A 14,405-nucleotide genomic window follows, 5' to 3' on the forward strand; every position below is an offset into this window, starting at 1 on the left:
CTGATCTCTTTCTTTTCCTCCCACATTTGCTGAGCCCTGATGATGTGCCAAGCCTTGCTGGGTGCTTTGGGACAGAGACTCCCCACCCACCTGTAGACCGGCCCACCCTTCGCAGCCAGGTACAGGTGCAGGTATGAGCTGAGGCTCGGAGATCTGTGCTGATGGTGACTCTGCCCCCATCACTGTCTGAGGCTGGGCAGACGCCTTCACCCTCTTGAGCCTCAGCTCCCTGTCTGTTACAGGGAGGCGAATACTAACACCTGTTAATACTTTGGGGCTTCCCTGGTGGCTCAGTGGCAAAGAGTCCACCTGTTAATTTAGGAGATGTGGGAGATGCAAGTTCGATCCCTGGGTTGGGAAGATCCCCTGGAGAAGGACATGGCAACCCACTCTAGTCGGCGGGCCACAGTCCATGGGGTTGCAAAGAGTCGGACGTGACTTAACAAATGAATAACAACAACAATGAATACTTTACAGGCATGTTGTAAAGCTTGATTGTGTGCTGTGTGGGCAGGACTCAGCACGGGGCCTGGCACAGAGGCTGTGCTCTGTCCACGCTGGCTGGCAGAGAAGGCGCCAAGCCTGCTACCCTGGGCCTGAGTACTCAGGCCTGCCCGGTCCAGGCCTCTCGAGTCGGCTGACGGGCCGTCCAACTTAATCCTAATTTGGATCTTCTTTGAGCCAATCTTCGGGTCTCTCTGGTCTCGGTTTTGGTTTTCTTCTTCTTTTTAAAATTTTTCTAACTTGCAGATCCTGTCTCTGTCCCAGACCTCTGTGTGGGGCGGGAGAGGGTAAGAAGGATGATGGAGAAGGTCATCTCAGAAAGTGCACATGTGAGGCAGGAAACAGTCTGGTTTTGATATTTGACAGGCAGACGTTAGCCCCACTTGTTGTGTGGCGAGCATCCAGATAGGCTGCGCTTGCGAGGGGCGACGGGGCCTGGTGGATCCTCGTCTCCCGCCGTCTTTAGCTGAAACCTTATCATTAATGACCGAGCTTGTGGTCGAGGGCAGTTCGTGCTCTCTCCAGGCCCATCTGGAGTCTTCTCGGGATCCAGTCTCCGACCAGCTGTGTGTCCTTGGGCACGTCGTGTTCCCACTACTCCCCTCCTGTTCCTCATCTGTGCGATGAAGAGATGGCACTAGAGGGATCGCTACGGCCTGCCCCTCCATGCCCTCATGTCTGCGATTCCAGCGCAGATGAATCTGGGCCTCGTTAAGCCAAGCACGCCATGGTGATCTCTCTAGGAGATGGCTGTTTGGCGCTATCACAATTGTTAAAATAGAACAGGCTTCTGAATTGTAGCCAGAACATAATGAATCCCATTTCTGTAGAACAGTGATGATGACGGGACCAGCCGTGTAGTGGGGTTTGTTGACGTGGCTGGCCCATTTGGCCCCATGTCCTCTGCAAGAAATATAAATGTGAGACTCTGGCAAAATAGTTTAGTGTGGCGCCCGAGGAACTTCCGAGGAAAGCCAGGTGTGAGTCACCGAGCCGGTTTCCCGTTCTCCCAGGCGGTCGGGGCCGATGCTCCAGCTTGAGTCTGCATTAGTTCAGTGGATGGAACTTTCTCCCACACACCTGTCCAGACTCCAGACTGGCAGAATCAGGAAGAGTGTTTGGGACCACATAGTTGAAGGCCTCACTGTACAGATGGGGACCGCGATGACTGGAGGGCGAGAACTTGCTCGGGACCGGCAGCTGATGGGCAGAGATCCGTAGATGCTCTGGGCCCCTCTTGGCTTCCCTGTGACTGGGGTTGGACTCCCCTAGGGGCCCCACCTTCCTTTGCAAGTCTGGCCATGACTCTCTCCCCAGATTTCTCTGCCTGCCTATCTGGTTCACTCTCCTAGAAGGTGTGTTTGGCAGTCTCTCCACCCTTATCATTAAGGACCATGTCTGATGGATGGGCTAAGGAATTTGACCTTTATCCCAAGGGCAAGAGGGAACCATCAAAAATGGCATTAGGAATAGAAGTGAAGTGGCATGTGAAGTGAAGTGAAGTATTAGTCTTTCAGTCGTGTCCAACTCTTTGCAATCCCATGGACTGTGGCCCACCAGGCTCCTCTGTCATGGGATTCTCCAGGCAAGAATACTGGAGTGGGTGGCCATTCCCTTCTCCAGGGGGTCTTCCCAACCCAGGGATCCAACCCAGGTCTCCTGCATTGCCGACAGATTCTTTACTGTGTGAACCATCAGGGAAGCCCAGAAGTCATGTATTGAGCCTTAAATATGGCAGGAGTGGTGGTCGGTGGTGGTGATGGGAAAATGGGAAGAAGATGGAGAAATACAAAGGGCCTTGCCTCCAAGAAAGGTGCAGTCTTCACGGATGAACCAGAAGGTTCTAAGCAAGGGAGTGACCTGATCTTTGTTTTACAGGTGGAGTCACAGGGCTTGGTCACTGACCAGACCCGGAGGTGGGGGGACAGTGAGGGGTGAGGGGGACTGACGATGCCCAGGGCTCTGACTGCTTAGGGGGCAGAGGCGCAGGGTGGCTACGATCTGTCCCAAGCAGTCCTTAGGGATGGCAGAGCCTCACTGCTTGGGGACTGCAGCGTCTGCTTTGGGTTCTGTCTGCCTCCTGTCTGTGTTCTCCTCTTGGGCCCCCCATCACCCTCACCCCCCACCCAAGGGGGCTGGAGTGACTGAGGCTAGCCCTGCATCCAGGGGCTGGAGCATGTAAGTGATCACAGAAGGACTGTCTGTGCGCATGTTCAATCACTACTTTTGCCTGAAACATGCCTTAGAGTTTATCCTGTGGGCAAAGAAAGATGAGGGAGGAGGGGACAGAGAGCCTTAGAGTTTATCCTGTGGGCAAAGAAAGATGAGGGAGGAGGGGACAGAGAGTTTGTAGTTTTGACCCAGGTCTTCCTCTTCCCATAACCTGTCTTGCACTCACTTGTTCCTGCTTTGGAGTAAAGGAGGAGCCTGGAGGTACAGAAGGAACAATAGATAAGGCCCTTTCTCTTAAGGAGTTATAATTTAACTGAAGGGACAAGAAGGAACGGGAAGCCGCTGGAAGCAGCACCATAGCCCAGTAGACCGTACTGTGGAAAGGAAGCTTCAGAATCGGGAGTTTAGATCAGGCCTCAGGTAATCTGGGATGACTTCCTGGAAGAGTTGGGCCTAGAAGGTGAGGGAGAATGGGGGCAAAAAGATCAAGACAGCAGAGAGAGCTACAGGTGCAGAGGCGCGGAGGCAGGAATCCGGCCCCTAGGTCACCTCCCAGGTACTCAGCTGCTGGGTCTTCCGAGACCCTGGCATGCAGGGTGACGGAGTAACCTCTGGGGACTGGGCAGTGTGTCCCCCGCTCTCCCCAGCGCCCCTCCCCAGGCCCCTGGAATGGACAGTCCAGGGAGGCCTCCCCAGCTTCAGCCTCATTCTGAGTGTTTCCCCTGGCAGGCCCCGCGCTGGGCAGTGGGTTCCCCAGCTGCAGATGGGATCTGGGGCTGGGGGGGCTCTGTGTTTGCCCCAGGAGGCTCTGGAGGTCTGTCACTGAGAGTGGCGGAGGGGAGGGGCCAGTGCGAAGGCGGAAGAGTTCCTGCTGGAGCCGCCCAGCCAGGCCCGGAGGTGAGGCCAGGGCAGAGCCCGCAGCCTGGGTGCCGGACCACCCACTCCCTCATCTGAGCTTCTCCCTGGGCCGCCTTCCTTCCCAGGGGGTGAGGAGGCCGAGCCCCGCCAGAGGAAGGCTTGCCACACACGAGCCTGGCTCTGAACTCTCGCCTGGCACTCTGTCACTCAGGGGTTAAGTCTCCCATTAAGCTTCAGCCCCAGGCCGGGTCCCTGGAATCTGGGAGCGGGGGAAGCCAACCCAAGAGAGGGGTACTTCCTGATGGAGAGAAAGGAGCTCCACCAGGGACCAGCCTCATCCAGCCAGGACAGGAGCCGAAGGGTTAACAAAAACCCGCGCGGTGCTGATAAAATGCCCTAAATGCCTGTCCTACCTCCAGTGGGGAGGGTGTCTGGCAAATGTCAACGATAAAAAATACATTTTAATGGCACATGATGCTGCCGCTACCGTGAGGCACGGCTGAAGGAAGAGGCTTTGGGGCCGCAACTACCGTGTGCTGGTCCCGGGGCTCCGGGCTGAGTGTCCCAGGCGCTTGGCCTCTCTCCCCGGGCACCCTCAAGGGCTGGGGGGTGCCCGAGGCCTCCGATCTTCCTCCAGCCTTGGTACTGTGAACTTCAGCCCACGATGGCGCTCCCCTCAGCCCAGGCTGTGGGCTGCCCGGGGAGGGTCTGAAGGCCGAGTGCATCAGGGTGTTCCCAGCCTCCGCTCTGCAAGCCTGCTGCGGATGAAGGGATGGGCGCCTGCCTGCCCGGACAGGTCAGAGTTCATCTTCCTCGGCGGCCCCCTCCCCCGTCCTGCAGACCCTGGGCTGAGAAGCGGCTTTCACTGCTGACAGTTGTGTGAGGCAGGGCTGAATGCCCACCACAGGGCAGGTCCCACATATGTGGGGAGGGGTGAGCAGGGGAAGAAGAGGCCAGGGGAAGAGGCAGCTTGCAGGGCTGAAGGCTGGGGCTCAGAGAAGCCCAGGGCCTTGCCTGAGGTCACACAGTCAGTCCGTGGCACCTGGACTTTTGCCTGCAACTCAGTTCTGCCTACTAACACTGTGCCGAGTTCATGGGAGGCCTTTAAACGGTTCCGTTCCCCATTACTACAGCAAAGGGGCTGGCATCTGGGAGGCCCTGGAAGTTGAGTTTGGGGCTCAGGGGTCTGGTTCTTCAACCTGCAAGGGAGGTTTTTGGACCCTTCCGGGCTCAGACCCCTGTGGTCAAACCCTGGAGCCTTGGGCGTTCAAGAGATGGAAAGCCAGCCTAGGGCCGGCTGGACAAGGCCAAAGACAAGAGGGTGGGGACCTGGAGCTGACAAAAGACCCTTCTCTTCCAGATCATCCTCAACTCTATGCACAAGTACCAGCCGAGGCTGCACATCGTGAAGGCCGACGAGAACAACGCTTTTGGCTCAAAAAACACGGCCTTCTGCACCCATGTGTTCCCAGAGACTTCCTTCATCTCTGTGACCTCCTACCAGAATCACAAGGTACAGACCCCACTGCCCCCAGCGCGGACACATTTCGGGGCCACCACGGAGGCAGGCAGTGAAGCCATGGTGCAGCCGGGCTGGGACAGGCAGGGCAGTCACTTCAGGAACCCGCCCAGTCCTGCAGAGCCCTGAGAAATGGAAAGACGTGCAGGGAAGGAGACGAGCGAGGCTCCTGATCCCCAGCACAGGGCAGCTGTCTGTGGTCCATGCTGGAGACCAACACAGGTGGCAACTGGGAACACCGGGAGCATGGAGCCTGCCTTGTGGCTTCACTGTGGGGCCTTTTGTTCTGCAGTCTTCTCCCTGGTGGGATTCCGGGCCTGCAGAGAGAAGGGGTGGGGGGCGGGAGAGGAGCCCTTGGGCACTGCTAGCGGCAGGGGAGCAGGTGACCGAGCCATTCGGAAGCCCTCCCCGGCACGCGCCTGGCACATCCTGGCCCACCTCCCGCCCTGGCCTGACCACCCCAGGCTGTCTTCTGCTCCCTGAATGGGCCATCCTGTTGCCTCCCTGCCTGTGCCCAAGCTGCCCTCCCCAGAAGGCTTTCACACCTGTGTTGGGAATGGTTGGGTGTGGGGGAAGGATTTTAGGCAGAAGAGAAACAGAGTCAGATTGGCATTTGGGACAGGCAGGCAGAACCTGATGTGGCAGTTGTGCGGGACGGGGTGATGTGGGTGGGAAGCTGTTACAGGCCCCAGGAGAGAGTGACGAGGGGCTGAATTTAGGAGAGTAGGACACAGAATGGGGGCCTGCCGCTAGGAGAATGGGTAAGAGCCGGCGAGAACTTCAAGGCCGGGGAGGCTCCTGCAAGATGCCACTTCCCCAGATGTTGCCGGGGGTTCTGAATGTGCCTGTCAGGGGCCAGGGCCGGCCCAGTTCTCCCCCACCCTGCCTGTGACTCCTCTGTGTCTCCTCTCCTGACAGATCACCCAGCTGAAAATTGAGAACAACCCTTTCGCCAAGGGATTCCGGGGCAGTGACGACAGTGACCTGCGTGTGGCCCGGCTGCAGAGGTGGGGACTGCTCCGGCCCTGGGGGCTGGGGCGGTGGATGGGGTTCAGGCACGTGGACGCGGTGACCCTGAGTATCTCCCCTCCCTTCCCGTCTCCGGCTGACTGTCTTTCCCTCGCTTCCAGCAAAGAATACCCTGTGATCTCCAAAAGCATCGTGAGGCAGAGGCTCGTCTCCACCCAGCTGTCATCCAAGCCTGACGTCAGCCCCCTGCACGGGGCTCACCAGGCGCTCCAGCACTACCAGTATGAGAACGGGGCCCACATGCAGTTCGCCGCGGCCGAGCCCCAGGACCTTCCCCTCAACACCTTCCCAGCCCAGAGGGACTCCAGCCTCTTCTATCACTGCCTGAAAAGACGAGGTAGCTCCCTCCTGCTCTGGATGCCCCGGAGGGTCGGGATGGGGGTGATGCCCTCCCCACAAACACTGCCCCCTGCACACGTGAGCATGCGAACATGCATGGGGGTGCGTGCGTGTACATACACACACACACACACACTGATTCTTGTGTGGCCTGGAGACTGAGCCTAAAGCCTTGGGGACCATGGTCAAGTTCAGCGCTTCTTGCTTCGCATGCAGACAGCTTGTGGCCGTGGTGTCCCCTAGATCAGGATTTTAGGCAGAAGAGGGACAGAGTCAGATTGGCATTGAGAACAGGCATGTGGAACCTGACGAGACAGTCGTGTGGGATGGGGTGACGAGGATGGGGTGATGTGGACAGAGGCTGTTACAGGCATCGGGGAGAGAGTGATGAGGGGTGGAACTGAGGTAGCACAGCGGGTGGGGGAACAGGAGACAGGATCGGAGGGTCTGCCGCAAGCAGTCCCCCGTCCCAGGTGTCACTTGGTAGCCGCTGCTTTGAGCACCTCGTCGGGGTGGGCAGAGGACACAGTGAGCCAGGCGCTGCCTCTGGGCATGGGAGAGGTGGAAGCAGCCCAGTCTGGAGGTTGTCGTTTGTAGAAGCGACCTCCATCCTAACCCTGGGAGTCCTGGCCGAGCATAGATTCCCCAGCCCATCCCATCAGATCTGCAGAGGCTTCTTGAGAGTGAATGGGAGCTGTTGGGGGATGTAGTCTAGGGTCCAGGAAGACAGAATATGGACCTGTCTGTGTTGGCTTCTTTGTGAGGAAGAGGAGTTCGAGCCAAGAACCAGAACATCTGCCCTGGTACGAGGATTCAAGTTTGCCCTCTATAAAATACAAATGATTAGTATTACCACGTCAGAAGTCCTCACAGGGCCACTGAAATTCTCTTGGGAATGGGTTTGGGGACTTAGCCTGCCACGCAGAATGTTCTCTCAGCCCAGCTCCTAGGGACCACCCTGGAAGACTCCTGCGTAGCCACTGCACCAGTCCTATTAGAACTAGTGACCTCAAACAAGGGCTGGCAAACTGTGGCCTTTGGACCAAATCTGGCCTGCAGTCCACTTTTGTTAGATCTGTGAGTCATATGAAATGGTTTTTACATTTCTAAATAGTTGAAAAAAAATCAAAAGAAAACTTTTTCATGATATATGAACACTCTATGAAATTCAAATTTTGGTATCTATAAATAAAGTCTTATTGGAACACAGCCATACATGTTTATTTACCTATTGTCTACGGCCGATTTCCTGTTGAGAATCCCTAGGGAAGACAGAAGGATGGAGGCCAAGACAAGTAACTGGACAAGTGTTCTTTAAATTTGTGGAGTGGGCTGCTGCCCAAGTCCTCAGGCCTGGGTTATCCCTGGGTCCCCAGGGTGGATGAGCTCGTCCAGAATCAATGCTTGAGGATGTTGAAAGATACACATCCATGGTCTGGGGCACTTAATGTCATCTTTCCCCCCAAGAGTATATTAGCTTTGCCTTATAAGTGCAAGTCACCTTTTACTTACTAACAGCTCCATTTCTTAATTATATAAACCCTGTTATGTTGGAATCTGTGTAATGACAATCTGATGGGACTTCTTTGAACATACGTAGGGTTTACTTCCTCTTCTGAAAGCAACAGGAACATGCCTGCGAGTAGCTTTGGCTTGCTGAGGCCTTCCTGGGAACAGAGGATGGAGGCAGAAGCATTGTGGCTTTAATCTTCTGGCTAATTCAGACAGATTGTGGCCTCTGGGCCTGGCGTGGCCTGGAAGTCGCTTGCACTTTCCTTGGCCAGGGTGGGCCTGGCCTAAGAATGCCAGTGCACATTAAGGCCTCTTACCATCCCCAAGAGTCAGGGCAGCAGGAGATCAAAGGCATATGCCGCCTGGCTAAACACATCACTCAGTGTCCAGTGATGTGGTGTCCCCCGGTGGCCTTTGAGCACAGTCCATGGTCTGACCACTTCTGGGCTGCTGCCACCTTATAAAAGCTGTCGCGGATTAAAATGGTTCTGGGAGTGCCATTGCAGCATGGGCACCCCCCTCCCACCAATGACAAGGATAGGCTGCCCTGGCACCCAGTGGGGGGTGTTCTGGACCCTGGGCTGGCGGAACTGGCTCTTCCTGAGGTTTCTTTGTCTTCCAGCAGACAGTGCCCGCCACCTGGACTTACCCTGCAAGCGATCTTACCTGGAAGCACCCTCGGCGGTGGGGGAGGACCATTATTTCCGTTCTCCCCCGCCCTACGACCAGCAGATGCTGAGCCCCTCCTACTGCAGCGAGGTGACCCCACGAGAGGCCTGCATGTACTCAGGGTCGGGGCCCGAGATCGCGGGGGTGTCCGGGGTGGACGACTTGCCCCCGCCCCCGCTGAGCTGTAACATGTGGACGTCCGTGTCCCCCTACACGAGCTACAGCGTTCAGACCATGGAGACTGTGCCTTACCAGTCCTTCCCCACGCACTTCACCGCCACCACGATGATGCCCCGGCTGCCCACCATCTCCGCCCAGGGCTCCCAGCCGCCGGGCAACGCCCACTTCAGCGTCTACAATCAACTCTCCCAGGCTCAGGTCCGAGAGCGGGGCCCCAGCGCCTCCTTCCCCAGAGAGCGCGGCCTCCCGGGCGCCGTGTGCGAGCGGAAGCCGCCGTCGCCGCACCTGAATGCGGCCAACGAGTTCCTATACTCGCAGAGCTTCTCCTTGTCCCGGGAAGCCTCCTTACAGTACCATTCAGGCATGGGGACCGTGGAGAACTGGACTGACGGATGACTCCCAGGCCCCCTCCGCAGCCCCTGGACCGTGTTAGCCCAGTCTTAACCTCTGAGGGTTGGCCTGCCCCCCCCCACCGAGAAACCCAGCAAGGTATTTCAAAGGTTGGGGTGCAGTGTGCAACCCGCGTGCGCGCGCCTGTATTTGGAGGGCACCTATCTTCTGACATACAACCGAGGCCCCGACAGAGCAAAAAGAAAAAAAAGAAAAAATACACACTTAGCGAAGAAGAGATTGTTGGCTGCAGGATTTGGATCCAGTGTTTTCTGACATCTCTTGGCATGCCCTTGGGTGGGATGGGAGTGGAGCGTTCATGTGAGTCACTTAGAGGTTTTTGTAATTTAATTTTCGATATCAACTCAGGGGCCAGGTGGTGAAGTCTCTCTGGCAGGGCAGGTCGGGAGCGGGGGTTGGGGGAGGAGGATTCTCCTGGCTGGGGAGGTGGGGCTCTCTGCCCATCTTGCAGAGTCCTGGCTCTTGCGAAAGGCGCTGAGCATCTTCAGGGAGGAGGAGGCCCACTCCTTCTGCTTCCGGAGAGTCTGTGAGACCATCTGAGAAGTGGGCTCAGCTAAGCCTCCAAGCCCGCTCAGAGAGGAGGGCTGACTGCTCGGTTAGTGGCCTGGAAATTGATCCCTGGAGCTCTGAGATCTGAGGGACCACTTTTAGAGAGAGAATCATGGGCTAAGCACCAGTTGACAGGTATTAAAACCCTGTTTTCTTTTTTCTGAGAAGTGCGAAAAGGCAACCAATAACATCTCTGGCATCATTCAGGTTTGCTTATAAAGGACAGAGCCCTTCCGCCTTGGTCCCCAGCATACAGCCCTCACTCTGATGCGCCAGACTCTCTTCTCAGGTGCCGTCTGCATCCTACAATCAGCCATGAGGACGCGCACCTGACCTGGTGGTGTCCCCAGGAGACCGCGCTGCTCAGCACCTCCAGAGCCTGTTCTGCTCCCAGAAAACCCTCTTCTCTGGCGCCTGAGAGCCCAACAGAAATAAAAATGAGAATTGAGAAAGCATTCCTTTCTTCCAGTAAATTCAGCCAGTGAGCTCAGAGCAAGGATAACGCTTTTCCAGGAAGGTGGACCCTGTGATCCCGAGCCCAGCTCTTCAGCATTGAATGTCACCAGCCCATCCGTGGGGCTGGTGGGAACTCTGTAATCAAAATTTGGGAAATCACTAAACTCTTTGCATGCCGAATAGCTATTTATATATTATATAAATAAAATAAATAAATAAATAAAATATATAAATATATATATCTCACAAATGCAGGCCACATGTCAAATTCAGCTTTGCTTTTTTTTTTAAACAAACGAATAAACTTAAAATGAACGTTGGAGAGGGTATTTGGAAAGACATCTATTTAAATTTTTATTACACATTTGATGTTAAAAACAAAGAATGACTTAGATAAAAATGTATAAATAAATAAATATATATAAACACACACACAGTACAGATTACACTTTATTAGAAGACACATTAGCAAACGGGGTATGAAACGTCAAGTGTTTTGTTATATAGCATGGACATTTTATTTTACATATCGGAACATAAAGCCATTTTACAACTGTGAAGTGTGTGGATGCTCTTTACTCCTGACTTGTCATTTCTTGGCTCCGTCACAGTCTCTGCTTCCCTCTTCCTCGTTGAGTTTCTTAAGGGCCAGGTGGAGCCCTTAGCGCCTCTGTGCATTTGGAGCCTCTGAGCTTAGAGGGAAGTAATTTAGGACCAAGGGAGCAATCGTACCTTTGATCTCATGCTACTCCCCAGATGATAGGTCTGGCTTCCAGGGCCCAAAAAAACCCCAGAAGGGCAGGGAGACAGTATACAAGAATCTGTGACTTTTGAGTAGTGGACACACAACCTTGCAATGTGTGGGAGATATGCTCACAGGTGGGAGTTCTTGGTGGGATCTATGTGGCTGCTTCAGACAAGGAACTGAAGAGCTGGTTGGAGTCACAGCCTGCGGCTTTCTGGAACAACAGTCAGATGTGTGAGCCCATCAACCCCCTGCACCCCACCCCCCAGAGGAGGAATCGAGGCTTGGCAGAGACTGCTGTTTGTCCAGTCCTCTGCTAGATCCTTGAAGTTTGGTCTTAAGATGGGGTAAAAAAAAGGAGACAAAATCCAGTCCAGGTTCCCAGTCTTAAATGAGAAGAGAAATTGACGTCCGAAAGTGTGTTGGGTCTCCCTCCTAGCAGCTCCTTGCCTCTTGCCCCCTATCCTTCATGGCTCCTTTTCCAAAACTGCTTGCTGTCAACCACCATCTTTAGGAGGGAGCCAGGGAAGAGACGGCAAGGGTAAGGGGTACCCTGTAAATTCTTGTCCTCTTTGAGATTAAGATGAATTTTCCTGCTGGGTAGACATCAACCTTGTGTCCTATTTCCCCAGAGTCCTCCCCTGTGGCCCTGGGATTGCTCTCTGGGAGGACCTCTCCCGGCAGAAGAAAGCCAAGCTCCTTCACTTTGCTGCTGTCTTCCCTGTGGCCCAGTGGTAAAGAATCCACTGGTTAATGCAGGAGACACAGGTTCATTCCCTGCATTGGGAAGGTTCCCTGGAGGAGGAAATGGCAACCCACTCCAGTATTCTTGCCTAAAGAATCCCATGGACAGAGAAGCCTGGCGGGCTACAGTCCATGGGGTCGCAAAGAGCTGGACATGACTGAGCGCACACATACACACCCACCTTGTTGGTAACAGAGAGAAACGTCACTGAACTTGGCCCAGGGGACAGGGAAGCGGGGGCTCTTCCTAACACACACCTGCTCTGCTCTTTTCTTTCTGGGTGCAGATGGCATTCTGGAATACTCCACACCTTCTAGAACCACAGGTAGAGGGCTGGGAACTTGATGTGTGTTCCCAGGTTCTCTCCAGACACACAGTTGCCTGCGTTCGAGGTAAAGAAAGCCGCTTCTTAAGAGAGATTTTGTCTTCAGGCAGCCCGCAGCTTCCTACCAGCTTTTCTGGGAAGCATGAGGTCCATGGACTTCCCCACCTGGGTAGGGCTAGAACAGGGCCTGCAGTGGGATTTGTGGAACTTTCCTGCCCCTTTGAATCAACAAGTCAATAAAAAGGGGGCACATGGGATCCCCTGGAACAAAGGGCCCCATTCAGTAGCGCCAACAGGTCATACATCATCAGGCCAGAAACCTGCCACATGAAAAGTGGCTGCTGCTTCGGTGCCCTGCCTGGGAAGGGAAATAAAAAAAAAACTCATGAACGTTCAACTGTGAGCCATAGGCAGGCAGGCTGCCCCCCCAACACCCCCCCTGCCCCCCATCAAACTCCCCCACCCACTCCCAACAGGGCCCTGCTCTCAGCCCAGGGCCAGGCCCTGGGAGAAACTGGACCAGACTCCCAGCCTCAACTCAGCCACCCAGCTCCCCGCCAACAGCAGAAGAGCCTGGGATCACTGAAGGGAGAATGCAAAGATGAAGTTGGGTCAGGCTGACAAATTGTTAAAAAACCAAACCAACTTGCAGCCTCCGCTGGGCCTCAGGGGGTCAAGAGGCCTCGCCTCTTCCCACTAATGGAGCCTCCTGAAGGAGTAGCAGTCCCAGCCCTGCAGTGTCTTATCTTACAACATAAAATTAAAACCCACTTAAAAGGCCGGAGGGCATGTTAACATTCCCCCTGCTGTCTAATTGAAGTAGTTCCCAGCGCAAAGGATTTCACTTGAAAGATGCCTGCCTTCAAGCCAGGTTTCTCCTGCTCGGCGACCAGGGGGAGGGAATGGGGAAGGAGAGAGCTTCATTTCAAAGACTGGCAGGAACTTAGGCGGGAAAATCTGGGGCCCCGCGGACCGAACCCCCCCTCACCCCCCGCCCCCCGCCCCGCCTTACAGACGGCAGGTGGTAACAGCAAAGGTTAGAACAGGCTGGGTGTTTCTTTGTGTTTTTTTTTTTTTTTTTTAATTTACAAATTCATTAGCAGCAATGTCAGCAGAGGCCAGACTCCTGACAAGAAGCCCTGGTAATGATTCAAATATGGCCCCCAGCAAAACCTGGCAGTTCCCGAGGCTCAGAGATTTCTATTGGGTCCGCCCACCGCCCTCCTATGCAAATACATTACAGGTCTCTGAGGCATACGGAATCAATCAGGGACATCCTGTAAAGGTGATGAACTTGCGCTGGCCATCCTGAGTAATGGGAACCAGTCAGCCCCAGAGCCGGCTGCGACTGAAAGCCAAGGTGACAGCTATTAAGCAATTGTGTGCCGAACAAAATGGCAAAGGGGCCGGGTAATCAATTCAATTTCGCTGGGCAACCCGAGCCACAGCCGCGTCTGTCGCAGCTGATTAGAGAGGGCCCCGCTGGAGCTTTCAGGGCGAGCCCATCAGAGATCAGAAACAGGCCCGGATGAAAAGGGAAAGAACCGTCTCCTGAGAAGCAGGCGATGAAGGACTCTGTTTTATGTGACCGTGTGCTTCCATCTCTCCTTGAAGAAAGAGTTGGGAGGGGGGGAGGAAAAAAAGCGAGCAGTTTGGAGATTAGATAGTTTTCTTTTCAGTCATTTATCATGATGAAGGAAAGTAGACAGCGCAGGGGCCGAAAAATCTCCAGTGGGATTTCTGCGAAGTCTCACTAAGAAGGACCAGGTTTTTGCTTTGCCGCTCCAGCAGCCCCTGGTTATTACCACAGCCTGACGGGGTCTGCAGAGCGTCCACAGTCCCTCCTCTCTAACAAGAGCAAACAGGCCCCGGTGCTCTGAGGATCACAGAAATTCTCCTGCAGAAACCCCAAACCACCAAATTGTATCATTTGTGAAAATTAAAGCCCGGGTTGGAATCATGCAGAGGGTAGGAAAATGGGAAAGATGAGACGAGGTTGTGCAAAGTGCCGGCAGGTTAGACCCCTGCTGGGCGCCCCTCCCCAGGTACCTGGGTCCCGTGCGGGGCAGGAAGGGCCCTGGTCCGCTGTCACCACCGACCCCAGGCTGATGGCGAACCCTGGCAGCCTGCTGGAGAATTCTAGGCTTGTGCTTGGTTCTCTGGTGCAAGGGGTTTAGGGCACTCAGAGCAAGGAGACCCTCCGGCACAGAGGCTGTGAGAGAGACTGGCCATGGGACCGTGGAGGGGCCGGGAGAGGCTTGTCAGCAGGCGGGATGCAGAAGCTGGATGGGGAGGTTGATATCAGAGCCCAGGGAGAGGAGTGAACGGCTGGGCCAGGAGGGCTCAGGGCTGCGGCAGGGCTGGAGAGGAGGGAGAAAGGGCAGGCTTGGAA

At 55.1% G+C, this 14,405-nt stretch overlaps 1 protein-coding gene across 2 annotated transcripts in view; it reads left to right on the top strand.

Moving 5' to 3' along the window:
* Window positions 1-10,758, top strand: part of TBX4 (T-box transcription factor 4) — a 31,502-nt gene extending 20,744 nt beyond the window's left edge. Inside the window, exons 6-9 of one of the 2 annotated variants that reach the window (XM_065909573.1) lie at window positions 4,895-5,047; window positions 5,972-6,060; window positions 6,184-6,419; window positions 8,556-10,758. In XM_065909573.1, the coding sequence (XP_065765645.1) occupies window positions 4,895-5,047; window positions 5,972-6,060; window positions 6,184-6,419; window positions 8,556-9,178 (1,101 nt within the window). In that variant the 3' untranslated portion in view covers window positions 9,179-10,758. The remainder of the gene's footprint in view (window positions 1-4,894; window positions 5,048-5,971; window positions 6,061-6,183; window positions 6,420-8,555) is intronic. The other variant, XM_065909574.1, reaches the window with a different exon arrangement.
* The last annotated feature ends 3,647 nt before the right edge of the window (window positions 10,759-14,405 follow it).

Source organism: Muntiacus reevesi, chromosome 18, assembly GCF_963930625.1.
Source record: "Muntiacus reevesi chromosome 18, mMunRee1.1, whole genome shotgun sequence".
Lineage (NCBI taxonomy): Eukaryota > Metazoa > Chordata > Mammalia > Artiodactyla > Cervidae > Muntiacus > Muntiacus reevesi.